Consider the following 18,972-nt stretch of genomic DNA (forward strand, 5'->3'; position numbering starts at 1 on the left):
TAGTTCAAAAATCATGCATCAGGGACGATATATCGCCCATGCTAGGCGATATATCGCCTGTACTAATGCTCCTGAGGCTCGTCGAGGTGGTCGTGCAAAGCTACGTGTTTTTCGTATCCCCGTAAGGCGATATATCGCCCCCTAGAGCTGTGATATATCGGCATACGCTGAAATATTATACACGTAGTTACACTTTTTCAACCTAATTTGAATTGAGTAAACAGCCTTGACTAAGTCCTTTAACAATTTCAAAGCTGCTGGCAGACCTTAGGATGTTCAAATATTACTCTTAATAAACTTATTCCTCAAAAATTCTTAATTTCTTATTAAACACACACATGACAAGTGTTAATATCTTATTGGGTCTATCTAAACCTTATAGTATAATAATTATCATTTCCATAATCAGCCATATTAATCAAACCTTAGGTTATAATTAATATTCTTAAACTATAGGTTAAACTTAGAAAATCTACAAGTGTTACTACGAGTGTCCAACTAAGTCCCGGTTTGAACCAAAATCCACAGTCATAAAAGTACTACAACTATTACTAGCTATCACTATTACTACTACTATCTAACTAGCTAAGTAAAGTTCTTGGACTCTACAATTCTCCCCTACTAAAAATAATTTCATCCTCAAAATTTACTTACCAAATAATTCTGGATACCGGCTTTCCATGTCCTCCTCCTTCTCCCACGTTGCCTCTCATTCAGAACTATTACTCCACAGGACTTTAACTATTGGAATACACAATCACATGGCATATCCTCTAAAATCTGAATCGTACGCTCGGACTGCCCGTCTGTCTGAGGATGAAAAGATGTACTAAGACTTAACTTAGTACCCATGGCTTTCTCTAAACTTCCCCAAAATCTCGATGTAAACATCGATCCTCTATCCGATACTATTGTCTTGGGGATTCCATGCAACCGTACTATCTCTTGGACATAGATGTCTGCATATTGGCCTGCCGTGTATGAAGTCTTAATAGGCAAGAAATGAGCAGACTTGGTTTGTCTATCTATTACTACCCAAGCGGAACCATGTTGCTTGTTCGTTCGTGGCAACCCTATCACGAAGTCCATAGCTATATCGTCCCACTTCCATTCTGGTATGCTAAGCGGTTACAATAAGCCTGCAGGCCGCTGATGTTCTACTTTCACTTGCTGGCATACTAGACTCTTAGACACAAATTCTGCTATGTCCTTCTTCATCCCTGGCTACCAATACATTGCCTTTATGTCGTGAGTCATCTTGGTCGACCCTGGGTGAACTGAGTACGGGGTACTGTGTGCTTCTTCTAGAATCGTCATCTTAATTATTTGATCATTTGGCATGCATACTCGATCCTTATATCTTAATAATCCTTGACTTAATATTGAGAAATTTGTGGTCTTGCCTTCTCTGACTGCATCCATATGTGTCGTTAGTATGTCATCATGCCCTTGCCCAATCTGTATATCTTCTAGCAGATTTCACCAGATAGGCAAATTAGCCAGCTTACCGACAACTATTTCTATTCCGGCATTGATCATCTCCTCTTGCAACAGCTTTTCTATTCCGACTAGTGCTGCTAAACTTCCATAATTCTTCCTACTTAGCGCATCGGCAACTACATTTGCCTTTCCTGGGTGGTATAAGATTCTGCAGTCGTAATCCTTTACTAGCTCTAACCACCTGTGCTACCTCATGTTAAGCTCCTTTTGAGTAAATAAGTATTTTAAACTTTTGTGGTCTGTATAAATCTCGCATTGTTCTCCGTAAAGATAATGGCGCCAGATTTTGAACGCAAAGACCACCGCTGCCAACTCCATATCGTGCGTAGGATAGCGTTGCTCGTACTCCTTCAACTGTCGTGAGGGGTAGGCTATCACTTTGTCATTCTGCATCAGTACGCAACCCAACCCTTACTTCGATGCATCCCAGTAGACTACAAACTTATCGTTAGGTGTCGGTACATGTCGGTACACAGAGTACTGGTGCTGAGCATAGCTTGTCCTTAAGAAACTGGAAGCTTTCTTCACATTTATCATTCCAGTTGAATCTTTGCTGTTTTCGAGTCAGGTTGGTGAGTGGAGTGGCTCTCTTAGAAAAGCCCTCTACGAACCTCCTATAATAACCTGCTAATCCCAGAAAGCTCCTTTCTTTGGATGCGTTCTTTGGTCTTGGCCAATCCTTCACGGCCTCTACCTTTGATGGGTCTACTGCAACTCCGTCCTTGGATATAATGTGCCCGAGGAACGCTACTTACGAAAGGCAAAACTCGCATTTCTTGAACTTGGTGTAGAGTTGATGCTCCTTTAGTCGTGACAAAATCGATCTCAAATGTTCCTCGTGCTCTACTTCATCCTTGGAGTATACTAAGATGTCGTCGATGAACACTACGACGAATTTATCTAAGTAGTCCTTGAAGACCCTATTCATCCAGTCCATAAACGCGGCTGGTGCATTGGTAAGACCAAAAGCCATAACCAAGAACTCATAATGCCCATAATGAGTTCTAAAAGCTGTCTTAGGAATATCTTCTCCTCGCACCTTGAGCTGATGATACCCGGACCGTAAGTCAATCTTTGAAAATACGGTTACACCTCGGAGTCGATCAAACAAGTCATCAATCCGGGGAAGCGGGTACTTATTCTTAATCGTTACCTTATTCAGCTCACGGTAGTCTATGCACATCCGCATACTTCTATCCTTTTTCTTCACAAATAGAACCGGTGCTCCCCATGGTGAATGGCTTGGCCTAATGATACCCAAGTCTAGGAGTTCTTGTTGCTACATCTTTAACTCCTTGAGTTCCGTAGGTGCCATCTGGTATGGTGCCTTGGAGATAGGCTCGGTGCCAGGTACTAATTCTATCGTGAAGTCAATTTCCTGAGTCGGCGGCAATCCTGGCAAGTCATCGGGAAATACTTCTGGAAATTCTCTTACAATGCGGACGTCTCCAACCTTAAGTGGTGTTTCCTTTACCACATCTGTGATGCTGACTAAGAATGCTTGACATCCTTTTTCCATCATTCTTTGAGCTTTGAGAGATGATACTAACGGGGTGCGTAATCCTGAAGCTTGTCCCATGAAGCATAGTTTTTGGCTGTCAGGAGTCTCGAACATCACCTTCTTGCGTTTGCAGTCGATGGTTGCGCCATGATTTGCTAGCCAGTCCATACCTAGTATCATGTCGAAGTCCTTGATCTCCAGTTCTATCAGGTCTCCTTCTAGTTCTACGTCCTCAATCTTGATCGGTATGCCTCGTACTATCCGTGATGATAGAACTATTTTGCCCGAAGGCAACTTGGTTACAAACCTAGTTCTAAATCTTTCACAAGGTTTGTCTAGTTTTTCTATCATTCCTAACGAGATATACGAATGAGTGGCTCCTGAATCAAATAATACATAACATATGTTATTGAGGATAGAAACCTAACCTGTGTCCACCTTATTGCTAGCATTAGCCTCTCCTTGGGTTAAGGCGAATACCCTGGAAGGAACCATCTTGTCTTCCTTTTTCCCTTCTGGCATAATTTGGGGACACTGCCTCTTTTGGTGACCTTCCTGACCACAGTTGAAGCATCCTTTAGTGTTTGCACGACATTCACCACGATGTTTCTTCTGACACTTAGCACATGGCGGGTATTCTACATAACCCGGCCTACTTCCTCCATTATTTGTCCATGCCCTTTTATTGCTGTCGGACTGTTTATTGTCAGGATGCCTTCTTTTCTGACCATTATTGTTGCGTTTACTAGACTAATTGCTGCTGCTATGGTTGTTCTTCCGACTAGTCTGAGGTTGATTCTGCTGTCTAGGCTCAGGCTTACTGGCTTCTTCTTTACTAACATTAGCCTGCAGCCTTTCTACTTCTATTACCGTCTCTAGAACGTCGGCATAAGTAGTGTTTCCTGGGTTTGCTAGCTTAACCCCTAGCTCGATCTTTGGTCGAAGTCCTCTAACGAACTTAGACACCCTCAAATCGTCAGTTGGAACCATTTTCGGTGCGAACTTAGCTAGGCGGTCGAACTGCCGAGCATACTCTACTATTGATAAACTTCCTTGCTTCAGGCCAGCGAACTCCTCAACTCTTGAAGCAAGTACAGCCGAATTATAATACTTCTTGTGGAACAGCTCCACAAATCGAGTCCACATCATGGTGGTAACATCATGTGTCTGCTGGACTAAGTCCCGCCATATCCTGGCATCTTTCTTGAGCAAAGACAAAATGCAGGATATGAAGTCTGCGTTGCTAAGGTTCATGTGTGTCAGGATTGGCTCCATGTTCCTTAGCCACTCTTCTCCCTCGAAGGGGTCTGTAGTCCCTTCAAAGTATAGAGCATGCTTCTTACGGAACCGCTCATAAACTGACTCCATGTGCTGTACTGGATACGACGCATAATTCGCCACTGGCCATCCACCATATGGACCAAATTGTTGGGGTGCTAAGGCCATTTGCTGTGGATGTGGCTGCGGCGGAGGCTGAGTCTGGGGCTGAGCCTATTGTCGCTACTGCTGCAATAGTTCCTCGCCTTGTTGTCGTAGTCTAGTGATTTATGTAGCATTGTCAGTTGGTGGTGGCGGCGCATTGCGACTGGCAGTAGCACGCACTCCCCTTCTGCGAACTGGAGGGGCTTCATTGTTCACCGGAGCAGCGTTGGAGGCGTTTCCATTGGTGCGAGCAGATCTTCGGAGAGACATCGCAGTAGAGTTCTAACAGTTGAGAGAAACATGTCAGAACTTCACCCTAATAGGCTCTAAGGCAAAAACTTAATCTAAACAAACATATCTCGGACCTATTGATTATGACTTCTTATGAGAATTATATAAGTCTTCTTTATTATTAGAGTGGGTTTCTATACTTAGAAAAACAAGCCATCTTTATTTTCTAAGTCTGTTTCTAATCATCCTATATGATTTAATTCTCAGGCTCAAAACTCACCTTTGTTCCAGAGTTAACCATTTTGAGGGAGGGCTGGGATCAGAAAAATCGTTCCCACTACTATGGCCCCCTAACTCTCAATATAGAAACTTGGTTCATTGATTTGTATCCACCCTCACCAAACTTAGTCATTATTTTTTATTATTATTATTTATTATGATTGCGAAAGAAAATCAACCTCATACATGTTAACAAAATAACATTGATATTAATTTGGAAAAGAAAGTTTTCACTATTTACAACCATAAAAGAAAACAAATAATAAATAAAAACAAATAATAAATAAAAACAAACAATGAAACTAACTATTCTAAAAAATTAGGATCTTCTATATCTGATCCTTCATCTAGCATATCATCTTCTATCTCCTCATAGTCCTCATTATCATTGTTCCGTTGCTCTCATCATGAACTACTTAGTTTCTTGGCGATGACCTATTTCTCTGTGGAACAAAACCAGCCTCCGAGTGATTCTTTCTAGCACTCCCACAATGTTTCTCGGTTCTCTAATTCTTTTTAAAGCCTTAATGGCTCGGATATCCCCATAGGTTAATGCTCCATTCATTCTTAACTGAAACATAAAGGCTACAATCGTTAGATATACATATAAACATAATAACTATAACTTAAATACATACTTGGTGGTCAGATTCAGAGCTTTGAGTGTGTGTATCGAGGAGAACTTCATGTGAATGAACCGTGGCTCTGATACCAACTGTAACGACCCAACTATTCTAGACCTTTGACCATTAATAACTACTATACTAATCTTAAGAAAACGTACATATGAAAACACCATAACTTTATTTAAAACTGTAAAGTAAAGGTTTAAATACATAAATATTTCACTTAGGGAATGGGATCCCATTGTTTTGAACATAAAACAAAACATAATTTAAATAAATTGGTTACAACACTAAGTGTGGAAAAATAATACATAGAAATCATAACTAAAAGACTTGAAAACTTCATCCTCTAATCGAACGCGCAATCCACCAATTCCACCAAGCTGCCAAGAACCTTCCCGCCGCCATAACTATTTTCCTGCACATATAAAACATAAAGGAGTGAGCCTAATGCCCAGCAAGGAAAATCTACTACAAGCATGAAATATGTATATATACATAAACTATAAACTGTAAACTATAATCATATAACTATATAAATACAACATCTATTATAATGGCCATCATACTTCTTGGGACTTGCTAGCTAAGCAATCATATGCCCATAAATTTACAGGGCTAGCTATCTAAACAAGTCATATAAATTTATGGGGTTGTTATCTAAACAATCATAATCCCAAGGAATCTACTATTGAGACTTGTTATCTAAACAAGTTATATATTTGTTATCTAAACAAATTAGGTGATTGTTATCTAAACAACTCATATACTAGAAACATATCATACTTATAACATAAATATGTATCAATAACATAAAAGCATACAAATCTACCCTATTTTCCTTACCAAAAATACCGGGATATGAGAACAAGATCGGGACTTTGGAACACTCCTAAAAACTATAATAGAGAGGAGAGTATATTAAGGAAAAGAGATTAAAAGAACTAACTACATCATCGAAAAGATACTTACCAACAAAAATCTTACGTTCAAGATCTTAGATGCCTAACCAAGAATAGAGAATACGAGTTAGGATTTGAGTAGAAAAACTATAAGAACAATACAGAAAGGAACTAGAATTAGGAATACCTTGAATGCTTCTATGACCGAACTATACCTCGAACCGAAATATACTATAAACCTTACTTCCCAAGTGTTTATTAAGCTTATAATGATTAAGCATATAACCCCAACCCAAGTGTTTACACTCTAAAGTAATCCTAGCAGCTTGTAGGCTCTGAACTCAGCTTGATGAATGAAGAAATGGCTGGGTATTAGGTCCTATTTATAGAGTTCAAGAATGAAAAGATCTTCATTTAGCTTGAATCAAATAATGGCTTTTTAATTAAAAAAACATTTGAATAATCGTTCAGCAGAGGCTGAAGACACGGTCAGAAAGATTCTGGACTTATCAAGAGGTTAAGGATTATAATGAGCTCAGTTTCAAAATAGTTCAAAAATCATGCATCATGGCCGATATATCGCCCATGCTAGGCGATATATCGCCTATACTAATGCTCCCACGGCTCGTTGAGGTGGTCGTGCGATGCTACGTGTTTTTCATATCCCTATATGGCGATATATCTCCCCCTAGAGCTGTGATATATCGGCATACGCTGAAATATTATACACATAGTTACACTTTTTCAGCCTAATTTGAATTGAGTAAACAGCCTTGACTATGTCCTTTAACAATTTCAAAGCTGCTGGCGGACCCTAGGATGTTCAAATATTACTCTTAATAAACTTATTCCTCAAAAATTCTTAATTTCTTATTAAACACACACATGACAAGTGTTAATATCTTATTGGGTCTATCTAAACCTTATAGTATAATAATTATCATTTCCATAATCAGCCATATTAATCAAACCTTAGGTTATAATTAATATTCTTAAACTATAGGTTAAACTTATAAAATCTACAAGTGTTACTACGAGTGTCCAACTAAGTCCTGCTTTGAACCAAAATCCACAGTCATAAAAATACTACAACTATTACTAGCTATTACTATTACTACTACTATCTAACTAGCTAAGTAAAGTTCTTGGACTCTACAACTACTTCACGAAGTGGGCTGAAGCTGAGCCACTTGCAAAAATAACGACCAAGAAAGTTCTCGATTTTGTGGTCAAGAATATCGTGTGTCGCTATGGATTGCCAAGGAAGATTGTTTTAGATAATGACACATAGTTCAATAGTGATTTGTTCACCAATTTTTGCGAAAGGCGTGGAATTATCAAGAGTTTTTCTTGAGTAGCTCATCCACAGGAAAACAGATAGGTTGAAGTTGTCAACAAGACACTGAAGGATACTATGAAGAAAAGGCTTGAAGAAGTGAAGGGGGCATGGCCAGAACAGTTACTTGCAGTCCTTTGGTTGTATAGAACATCCCACAGAACAGGAACAAGCCATACTCCATTTTCCTTGGCCTATGGGTATGAAGTTATGTTGCCTGTTGAATTGGATATGCCATCGCACCGAAGGTTGGCATACGATCAAGACATTAATAGTTAATTATTGAAGGAATATATGGATTTGGTCAATGAAAGGTGCGAGCAATCTTAACTCCGAGTAGCAGCTTACCAGCAAAAGGTCGCTTGGTATTTCAACTCTAAAGTACGCAAAAGAAAATTTAATGTGGGAGATTTGGTACTTAGAAGAGTTTTCCTCAACACCCGCGATCAAGCTGCTGGAGTGCTTGGACCTAACTGGGAAGGGCCATACCAAATCGAAGAAGTCCTAAATCTAGGCACTTATAAATTTGCTCGTTTAAATGGAGATCTTGTTCCTCGTTATTGGAATGGAGAACACTTGCGTAAGTATTATTAATAAACAGTTCTTTTTAAAGAATTGGCTTGTATTAATTTCACTTTTTACAAGTTTATGAACAAGGGTTAGTCAGTCATATGACTGATCGCTTATAAGTCTAAGATCAAATTTTTGATCACTCGCACAGACACGATTGTCTATTTATTATGAGAATTAAAAGGAACTGTGCGTAGCCAGTTATTCTTGCCAATTATTGTATTTATTACAAGTATTTGCTAATTACGTGTGTTGTTTTGCTCTATTGTCATTTTTATAAGTATTTATTCTGAGCAATAATGTTCGAACAAGTCTTGGTCAAGGCCAGTGACCGAGGACCTTAAGCTCCTCAATCACTTGGGGGGGCATATAAGGTACCAAGTAAGAAAAACATATCAATAAGTATATGTAAACACACGAGCAAAATAAGGGAAAGCATGCTATGGTACTTAGAGTATTTTTCAAAAAAAATTTAAAATTTTTTTAAATCAAAATGGAGTGCCATCCTAAGTTCGGTCATGCGAACATATATTATAATAAAGTTCAAATATTATAATGTTAAAATTAAAATCCTTTTCACCGCGAGCAGTTTCTTCTCGGATGAAATTGTTAATTAAAAAAAAAAAGCTACCCGTGCAGAAAAAAAAATTGTCTTGACATCATGAACCAAGGTTCATGTGTCCCAAGTTAAAAATTAAAATAAATACAGGTAAAAATTTATGAGGCAGCAGGAGGATCCTGCTGAAGCTCTTATGTTTGCTGGTCGATTGAGGCCCCAGCAGTAGAGTCCAAGAACTTTACTTAGCTAGTTAGATAGTAGTATTATAGTAATAATAGTATTATCTTTATGACTGTGGATTTTTTGTTCAGACCGAGATTTATTTGGACACTCATAGTAGTACTTGTAGATTTTCTAAGTTTAACCTATAGTTTAAGAATATTAATTTTAACCTAAGGTTTGATTAATATGACTGATATAGAGGATAATATTTAATATACTATAAGGTTTAGATAAGAACCAATTAGATAATAACACATGTTATGTATGGGTTTATTTATGATTAAGTATTTTGAGGATTAAATTTATTAAGGTAAAAGATTTGAATACCCTAAGGTCAGTCAGCAGCTTTGAAAATGTTAGAGGGCTTAGTCAAGGTTGTTTACTCAATTTAAATTAAGCTAAAAATGTGTAATTTCGTGTTTAAATAATCAGTGTATGCCGATATATCGCAGCTATAGGGGCGATATATCGCAGCACGAAGATACGGAAAACACGAAACGTTGCACGATTGCCTCTGGCATACTGGCCCAGGCGATATATCGCCTACAGGGGGCGATATATCGCCTCTCTCAGCATATTTTGAAAGTTTTCAAAAACGTTCTCCATTCAAACCTTCAACCTCTTGATAAGTCTAGCATCTTTTTGAACGAGTCTTCAGCCTCTGCTGAACAATAATTCAAATGTTTTTCACTTAAAAAGCCATTATTTTTATTCAAGTTAAATGAAGATCTCTTCATTCCTAAACTCTATAAATAGGACCTAGTACCCAGCCATTTATTCATCTATTACTCTAAGTTCAGAGGCTGCAAGTTGCTAGGTGAGTGTGAGAGTGTAAACACTTGGGTTGGGAATTATAAGCTTGACCATTATAAGCTTATCAAACACTTAGGGAAGTAAGGTTTATTCACATTTCGGTTCAAGGTTTAGATTGGTCATATAAGTCTTCAAGGTATTTCCAAACTCTAGTCCATTTATGTATTATGTTCTTTAAAAATTCTCATAGTCTTCTACTCATTCTAACCTTATTCTTATTCCTGGTTAGGAAATCCAAGTTCTTAAGCACAAGGTTTTCGGTAAGTATATTTTGATAGCATAGTCCCTTTTTCACTTTCATCCCTTTTCTTCAATATACTCACCATATTATAAATGGTTTTTAGGAGTGTTCCAAGGTCCCAAATCAGTTCCCATATCCCGGTTATTTTGGTAAGGAAAATAGGATAGGATTTATGTGTTATATGCTTTTATATGTTATCTTATGATTTTATGTTATGCAATATGTTATGAAAAGTATGATTGTAGACTTGGGCATATGACCTATATGACTAACAAGTCCCAAATAGATTATGGGCATATGACTTGCTTAGCTAGCAAGACCCCACTAATCTAATGGGCATATGACTTGTTTAGTTTATGGGACCCCAAGTAATAATGGCCATTATAGTATGTATGTGACATAAGTGTTATAGTATGTTTTATGTTTCTTTATGAAATTTATGCATATGGCCTATGTGTTAGATTTTCCTAGCTGGGCATTAGGCTCACTCCTTTTATGTTTATATGTGCAGGAAAATAGGTTAGTGGCGGGAAGGGTTCTTGGCAGCTTGGGGAATGTGTATTGAGGCGGGATGGATTCAAAGAGCCGAGAGTTTCGATTCGAGGATGTAGTTTTTATTCTTATGGTTTTTATATGTATTTTTCCGCATTTTATTATGTAATCTCTTTTTAAATTATCATTATGTCATGTTTTGGTTTTAAAACAATGGGATCCCATATCCTAACTTCAATTTTATGTAAGTTTAACATTTCCTTTTTACAAGTTTTAATAAAGTTATGATCTTTTCACTTGTAGGTTTTGTTAAGGAATAGTGTTTATGTATAGTTTTCGTTAATGGTCCAAAAGTCTAGAGTAGTTGGGTCATTACACCAGCATCTTCATTGACGCCCTCAATACCTGTTGCCAAAGATATCTGTAATGCCCTACTTCCTTAGAGACGTTACTAAGTGAGTTTTAAAACGAAAAAGGTGCAATGAACTCGCTAACCGAGGTTTTTTAAAACAAAAGTGTGACTAAGCAAAAGTTAAGGCTGTAATCTTTGAAAATGCGTTGTTTCATTGAAAACTTCTAGTATTAAACATTTGGGATCCCAAAATAAGGTTTGAAAACTAGTTACGACTTAAAATAAGTTTACAGTTGATTAATTATAGAAATCACAGATTATTACAGCCATTTCTCGAATAAACCCCCAACCAAAGCAGTCGGGCAGGCCAAACATGTACGCGTCGCTTCACGCTCTCCGTACTCATGGTTGGTTGGCTCAATATTTGCCCTTACCTGCAACATAGAGCACCCGTGAGCCGAAGCCCAGCAAGAAAACTCATACAGTACATAACATATGCGATTTATATAGTTAACATATCAGATAATCCACAGGTAAACTAGTATTCCATCAGACTAAACAAACACGACCATGCCGTCCCAGAGGCAGTACCAAAGCCTGGGGTCTCAGTCCTCACCGTAAGGATATCCCCTGTATCCATTGGGGTCCCACCCTGTCTACCAGCACTTCACGTGCTAAGTGTTACTTCTGGCCCCATTGCCGTTCTCGGCCTTTCGCCGTTCTCGGCTCCCTTGCCGTTCTCGGCTCCTTGCCGTTTCATTCTTACTATAATCACAAATAGCATAACTCAAATAACATTCAAACATATATCAATTCAATTAAGTCTGCACCCTAACATGTAATACAATATAGGGTCGTGCCCTGCAATCACACTACGGGCCCATGCCCTGTCCTACGGTGCTATAGTTTTCTTACCTGTCAATTTGATAGCTTTCAACACTTGACTCCTTGAGCACGATCCCACTCAAGCCTTAGCGGACACCTAAACACGGCCATAGGTCAAAGTCAACACCGAACCCCTAGTCTGAAAACCTAGCCTCGGGACCAATCCCGAGCCCCCCGGGAAGTCCTAGATCCACAAAACAAGATGGTGGAATCGAACCCCGAACCCTAGGTCAAAATCCCTCAAAAATAGCCCAAAAACCCCTTTCTGGGAACAGGGTAGCGCTGCAGCACTCTCAGGAGGGCGCTATAGCGCTACAAGCAGAACCGGAATCCCCCCAGAAATAGGGCCTAGTGCTACAGCGCCCAAAGACTAGCGTTGTAGCGCTAGTTGCAGGCAGGCAACACCAGTTTTCTTTTTATGCGTTTTCTTTGAGCCAATCTCAACCCAAACTTCCCCAAATCTTTACCAAACTCAAAATCAAGCTTATAAACACTCTCCACTCATCCCAAGCATCCCAAATCTTAAAAACCCAAGCACAATCATCCCAAATCTCAAAATTTACCATGATTAACCCTAAACCCAGAAATTCAGTCAAACAACAAAGTTAAAGGCTTAGAATTCATACCGTTGATGAAATTTCAACCTTGATTCATTTCCTAGACCTCCTTAGCTTGCTCTTCCTCAAAGCTTGCCCAGAAATTCCCTAAAGTTCCCATCAACTCAGCTCAAACACAGCTCAAACCAGCCAAACCCTCAAAACTGAAATTTCTAAAAACTTACCTCAAAAGTTGATGTGTTCTTGCTAATCCTTGCCAAATCTTCAAGTCTAACTTTAAGATCCTTGATGCTCAACCTATCCTAGCTCTCCACTGAGCTTTGCCCCAAGAAAAATGAAGAGAAATGGTGGGAGAACCACAAACCGATCCTTTGAAACAAAACCCCTCTGTTTTTCTCTCTTTTCTTTTTCTTCCTTTTTTCTTTCTTTTCCACAGCCATATAACTCTCTCTATCAATCCCACTAAGTATGTAAAGCCTCAATTAATATATCTCTAAAAAGCCAATCGACCAAAATTCCCTCCCTATTAATTCTAAACCCTTTTGTCCAAGTAGGGCCATTTTAGTCATTTTACCCAATTCCCGCTAATCCTCAAGTGTCTCCAATATTTTCCCGCTTGCTTCCCAATACCTGAAAAATCACCAAATAATATTCCTCGATATCAAAATAAACCCCAATATACTCATCAGATTCCTATTTATACCCCAGGCTCGCCCCGAGCCGGGTATAAATTCTCGCCTGGACTTTTCCGCTAAACTGCTCTCTGGGATCGTCTCGAGTGACAAATCACAGATACATCAACATCACAATGTGGTCTCGACAATCATCACATATCAATACAGTTATGCCCAAAATGGCCAAAATTACAATTATGCCCTTCTAACACAATCAAGGCCTACATGCATACTAATACACATAGTCATGCATCTCAAATAGTTAAATAGTCATATAACATGCTTTAAATCATAACCATACATTTAACTCATTAAAGTCACACATAAATCCCATCATGCCCTCCTGGCATGCTAATCAAGGCCCTTAAGCCTTATTAGCGAATTTGGGTCGTTACAATATCTCAAGGGATCCCTGAGCCCTCTCCTCCTCTTCCAGGTGAGCGACGCACTTTGCAAGCTCAGCCTGCTCATAGGGTCTGGTAGGTAGGTAAAGTTTGGCTTGGGATTGCTGTTTCTGAACATATAGAAGCACTGGAATGCCACTCCCTCATACTTCTCCAAGTTTGTTAGCTTCTCAATAGTTTATCAGTGAGGCCTCCTTATACCTCTCCTTGAAGGCAGTAATTTTGACCACGGAGTCCTTCTTCTTCAGTTCCTCCTCGAGCTTGGCGATCTTAGCCTCAGCTTCTCGCAACTCCTCAGCATGCTTGGCCTTAACCACCTTGTGCTACTCAGCGAGCCTTCCCTCGACTGCCTTGATTTCTTCAGCATGCTTGGTGACCATCTCCTCCGAGCGGCGACAACCAGTACTCACGGTCAGAATACCCTATGATCAGAAAAGAAAAAATAAAAAAGCTATTAGTATTAATCAAAGAGATAAGCAATCAAACCACAATGAAAGCAGCGACTTGCTGTGAGTAGTTCGTTCAGTGCCCAACTGAAGAGCTGGTCGACCAGCATGGTGTGGGTGTTGCTGAAGGATTCCAAACTACGCCGATGTTTGGACAGTTTCTTCAGCCTGTCGCTGGCCGAAGTGTAGGCAGAGTTCAGGATAGCCTCAACTAGAGTTTTATCTGGTTGAACAGCATTATTCTGGTTAGTGGGAGCTGGAGGATTCTGGTCGACGGGACCTGGAGAGGGAGTTAGAGGGGAATTCGTCTCCTTTGAAGGAGTTGGTGCAGGAGGGTCCTCCATCTTAGCCCTTAATGCGGATGGGTCACTACAGCCTTCTCTAGGCTGGCGCTAGTTCGATTTCTTCCTGCTCATAGGAGTTGTGGTAGTAGGGTTGGTGTATAAATCAAATACTTTCTCGGCAGGCATGTCTGTAGAAAAAAAAACATGAGATCAGTCAGGGCAAGTTATCATACAAAAAAGACAAAGAAATGGAGAGAAAAGAAATTATAAGTAAAATACATGAGCTACAACTACTGGTCATTACATTATCTATTGTACTACTAATACACTCACTCTCTACCATGAAGAAGCCTGAATCTAAACTAGTCGCGTATTTAAAGTTGTCGTCCCCGTCAAATAAATGACAGGGAATGGGAAAACTGTCTAAGAGTGAGAAGTCAGTACCGTTCTCATCTAAGGCTCAAGTATAGGCTCGGGGTGTTCAAAAAGCTTTTGCTTACCTTTTCCCTGTTGATCAGGGGCAGCAGCTGCTCGCGGAGTGCTGGAGGGTTCCTTGATGGTCACTCCCGTAGTCCTCCTCCTCAAGGGTTGTGACACATCCTGGTGCTGCTCGGGAATTTCTCCCCCGGTAGCACTTCCCACTGTCGATTCCCTCACATCCTAGTGAGGTACAAGAAGGCCGACCAGCCTTAGGTTATTCTCTGTGACCAACTCTTTGACACTCTTTTCGATGTTTGTCATGCTGGCCAGGGCTGCCGCCTGTATCTCCATGTCTGTAGTAGGGACTGGTCGATGCCATGTACCTGAACGATACTGAAGTTCTAAAATGTGTATAGGAAAGCCAAAAGAAACCAAACGACCATTTAGTAAATGACTTACCTCCTTCAGTGAAGGCCAGGTTATGGGCGACCAGGTCTGGTGTTAAAAAGTACTTCTGGAAGTTGTTCCTCACATTGGACTTGTAGGTAGTGTCACTCAGGAAGGTGCGAGCAGATTCCTGGTGCTAGAAATGGAAGAACCCCGTGTTGTTGTGGTTGGGGTTGGATTTGAGATCAAAAAAATAATTGATCTCATGTGGCGTAGGAATGGGCAACTTCTTGTGATTATAAAGGATATAGAGAGCGAAAAGTACTCTATATCCATTTTGGGTGATTTGAAAATGAGCAACCTCGAAATAATTGGCCACCCCCTGGAAAAATGGATGTAGAGGCAAGGTTGCCCCTGCCTCGATGTGATACCTCGACCAGGCACTGAAGGCGCCCCCAGCCAAGTTTGCCCGCTGGTCGGTCGAAGGCTTGATGAGGGTTATCCCAGGAAGGTCGTACTTCGTGGGATAATTGGCTACCATCCTAGCTGTAATAATACTAGGAGGCGCCACGTACCATTCGACCTTTGGTCAGAGGATGTCGCGAGGTTGGGATTTGGTTTGAATGTCTGGCGGGGAAGTGTTTACAGGTTGAGGGGTGGTCGGAGGAGTTTCAGCCCGAGGAAAAAGCTGAGTAGTAGAAGGCATGGTTGTATTCTTTTTTCTTTGAGCGATGGACTCCACGCGACCCATATTTTTTGGGTTGGTCGGTGGTCTATTTGTGGGGTTGTGTTGAGAAAAGGGAATTTTTGAGAATTGCAGCTACGGCTGTTCTTGATCTTCAAACAGTAGCACGAGCAAGTCGTCATTGATCGGCTTCTCAACTCCCCACGAGTCATGCATGAAAATCTGCGAACAGAGAAGGGGAGATGAGAATCTACAGCCAATAGACTAAAGAAGTGGAAGCGTTGGGATAACGTTTCTCGTGTATAAAAGTTAGGCTTTTACATGACCAGCAACATTCTAACGTAAACACTAAATAATATGTGAACAGTTTGGAAAACGGATTAAAAAGCAGAAATGGAAAGTTTTTTAAAGAAAATTTTTCAACTCTGAAGAAGGGAGGGAAAAACCTTGTTTTTTCCGAATGCCTAAAAATCGAATTTTTACTTCGATTTTGCGCCCTAATTCAGTAATCCCAATTCCTAAGTCAATTCCTAAGCCTCGTTTAATGTTTTTTCCTTATCCTGTCATGTTAATACCTACTAGTCCGATTATCTAAATAATTTTTTCAAGAACATTCGGGAACTCAGAATCCAAAACAATTCAGAAAGCCCAAAAGATAACTATTGCATGGCATCTCAGAGACAAAGAAGTTCACGAAACTTACTTGAATAAAAAGTTGAAGTGGAGATACGAACGTTGATTCGAGTGGCTGGACAGATACTCCGCAGATCTCCAAAGTTGTTTGAGTTTTCTGGGTATTTCAGCTTCATTCTTCAGATTCGTGCTTCGTTCTTGAGTATACTTGAGGAAAAAAGGGAGAGTAAAAAGTAAAAAGTGAAACTGAGGGGTTATTTATATTGGTCGAGGCATGGTTAATAAGGTCATGATAGGGGATGATTTTTTGAGGCATGGAAAAATGTGATAGCCATCAAATCGCCTTTTGGGAAATCACAATCACTTGATTGGTTACCTTTTCCGAAAAGGCACTGGCGGGTTTGACAGGTCACGCAAAGGGTTGATCGTTTAAGTTTACTTTATGTTGGTTGTAGTAAAATAAACTTGGGGGGGGGGGGGGAATGTTTACCCAAAAATGGACTACCTAATGACGTGGCAGCATTGATCTACATGTGGGAAACACGTGACAATTTTGAGTGAGCATATCCTCCTCGTCCCTCGGCCAGGAGATCATTGGCTTATCAAGTGTCATAATCATGGGCGACCAGGCTGGTCACATATATTCAATTATTTCCTTCAAATATGCAATCTTGTAATTACGTATTAATTGTAATTTTCATTATTATTTAGATCGCATGTATTAAGTGTAATTAAAGCCCATTGGCCCATGTAAACCTCCTTGAGCCTATAAATAAGAATCAAAGGGCTCAAGAGAGGGGATTTTTTTTTGCTTTTCCAACATTTTGGCTTAAGAACTCTTGAGCTAGGAGATTCTAAGAGAGAAAAAGAGTGTTGTTATCCATCACAATTGTATTTATCTGAGATACAATGAAACTCGTGAACCCTAGTTCATTGATCACTGTTCTTGGAATAATACATCAATAAGAATACTAAGTGGACGTAGGCTGTTACCATTCCATTGGGGAAAAACCACTATAAATTGTTTGTGTCATTTATCTTTTTGTCTGGAGTTCTTCTCATTTTAATCTTACTTTATATCATTTATCTGACTCCTAGTCGTTGACCAATTCAGGGGTCAACAGCACCATATTCTCATGGAGGAGGACAGTAAGGCTAGTATTGATGCTGAAAGGAGGCTAAATCCTGCAATGAAAGAGGTGGTTCGAAAAGAAATTTTAAAGTGGTTAGATGCTGGTGTTATTTATCCAATCTCGGATAGTTCATGGGTAAGCCCAGTACAAGTGGTTCTGAAAAAAAGGGGATTGACATTAGTCAAAAAATGAGAATAATGAGTTAATTTCAACTCGTACAGTGACGAGGTGGAGAATTTGTATTGACTACAAAAAGCTAATTAAGGCAACAAGGATAGATCACTTCCCACTGCCTTTCGTTGATCAAATGCTTGATAGACTATCAGGCCATCACTTCTATTTTTTTTTAGATGGGTATTCTGGTTGTCACCAAATACCTATTGCTCCCGAAGATCAAGAGAAAACAACTTTTACTTGTCCTTATGGTATGTTTGCTTTTCATAGAATGCCATTTGGTTTATGCAATGCTCCTGCTACTTTTCAGAGATGCATGATGTTATTATTTTATGGTATGGTGGAGAAGAGCATTGAAATATTTATGGGTAATTTCTCGGTCTTTGGCCCATCATTTGATATGTGTCTACAGAATTTGGAGAAGATGTTATAGAGATGCAAAGAATCTAATTTGGTCATGAATTGGAAAAAATGCCACTTTATGGTGAGTGAAGGAATTGTTTTAGGGTATAAGATTTCCAGCAAAGGCATAGAAGTAGATTCTAGGAAGGTTTCAACTATTGAGAACTTACCTCCTCAAATTTCATTTAAGGGTGTTCAGAGTTTTCTTGGCCACGCTGGATTTTATAAGAGATTTATTAAAGATTTCTCCAAGATTTCTAAACCTCTGTCTGCACTATTAATGAATGAAGTACAACTTAATTTTGATGTTGATTGTCAAAGAGCCTTCAATACTTTGAAAGAGAAATTGATCACCGCACCGATTGTGGCACCACCCAATTGGGAACTTCCCTTTGAATAGATGTGTGATGCAAGTGATTATGCAGTTGGAGCAGTTTTGGGGCAGCGAGTTGACAAGGTTTTCCAAACAATTTATTATTCTAGTAGGACTTTGAATGATGCTCAATTAAACTATGCAACTACTGAGAATGAGCTACTTGCAATTGTCTTTGTGTTTGATAAGTTTAGACCATACTTAATTAGTAATAAGGTTATTGTCTACCAAACCATTCTGTTATTATGTACCTTATGACCAACAAGGATGCAAAGCCTTGATTGATTCGATGGGTCCTATTATTGCAGAGTTTGATATGGAAATTCGTGACAAAAAGGGGACATAAAATTTAGTGGCAGACCATCTCTCTAGATTGGAATTAGAAGAAGATCTTAATAAGAAAAATGTGCAAATTGATGATAACTTTCCGGATGAACAATTATTTTTAATTGATGAAGAAGAAAAGCTA

The 18,972-nt window shown here is 39.5% G+C and overlaps 1 protein-coding gene across 1 annotated transcript in view; it reads left to right on the plus strand.

Annotated features, from left to right (window-relative positions):
- Positions 1 to 18,530, plus strand: part of LOC133779352 (uncharacterized) — a 28,978-nt gene extending 10,448 nt beyond the window's left edge. Inside the window, exons 3-5 of the mRNA XM_062219323.1 lie at positions 17,536 to 17,689; positions 17,905 to 17,979; positions 18,162 to 18,530. Of these exons, the coding sequence (XP_062075307.1) occupies positions 17,536 to 17,689; positions 17,905 to 17,979; positions 18,162 to 18,530 (598 nt within the window). The remainder of the gene's footprint in view (positions 1 to 17,535; positions 17,690 to 17,904; positions 17,980 to 18,161) is intronic.
- The last annotated feature ends 442 nt before the right edge of the window (positions 18,531 to 18,972 follow it).

Source organism: Humulus lupulus, chromosome 5 (genome assembly GCF_963169125.1).
Source record: "Humulus lupulus chromosome 5, drHumLupu1.1, whole genome shotgun sequence".
NCBI lineage: Eukaryota > Viridiplantae > Streptophyta > Magnoliopsida > Rosales > Cannabaceae > Humulus > Humulus lupulus.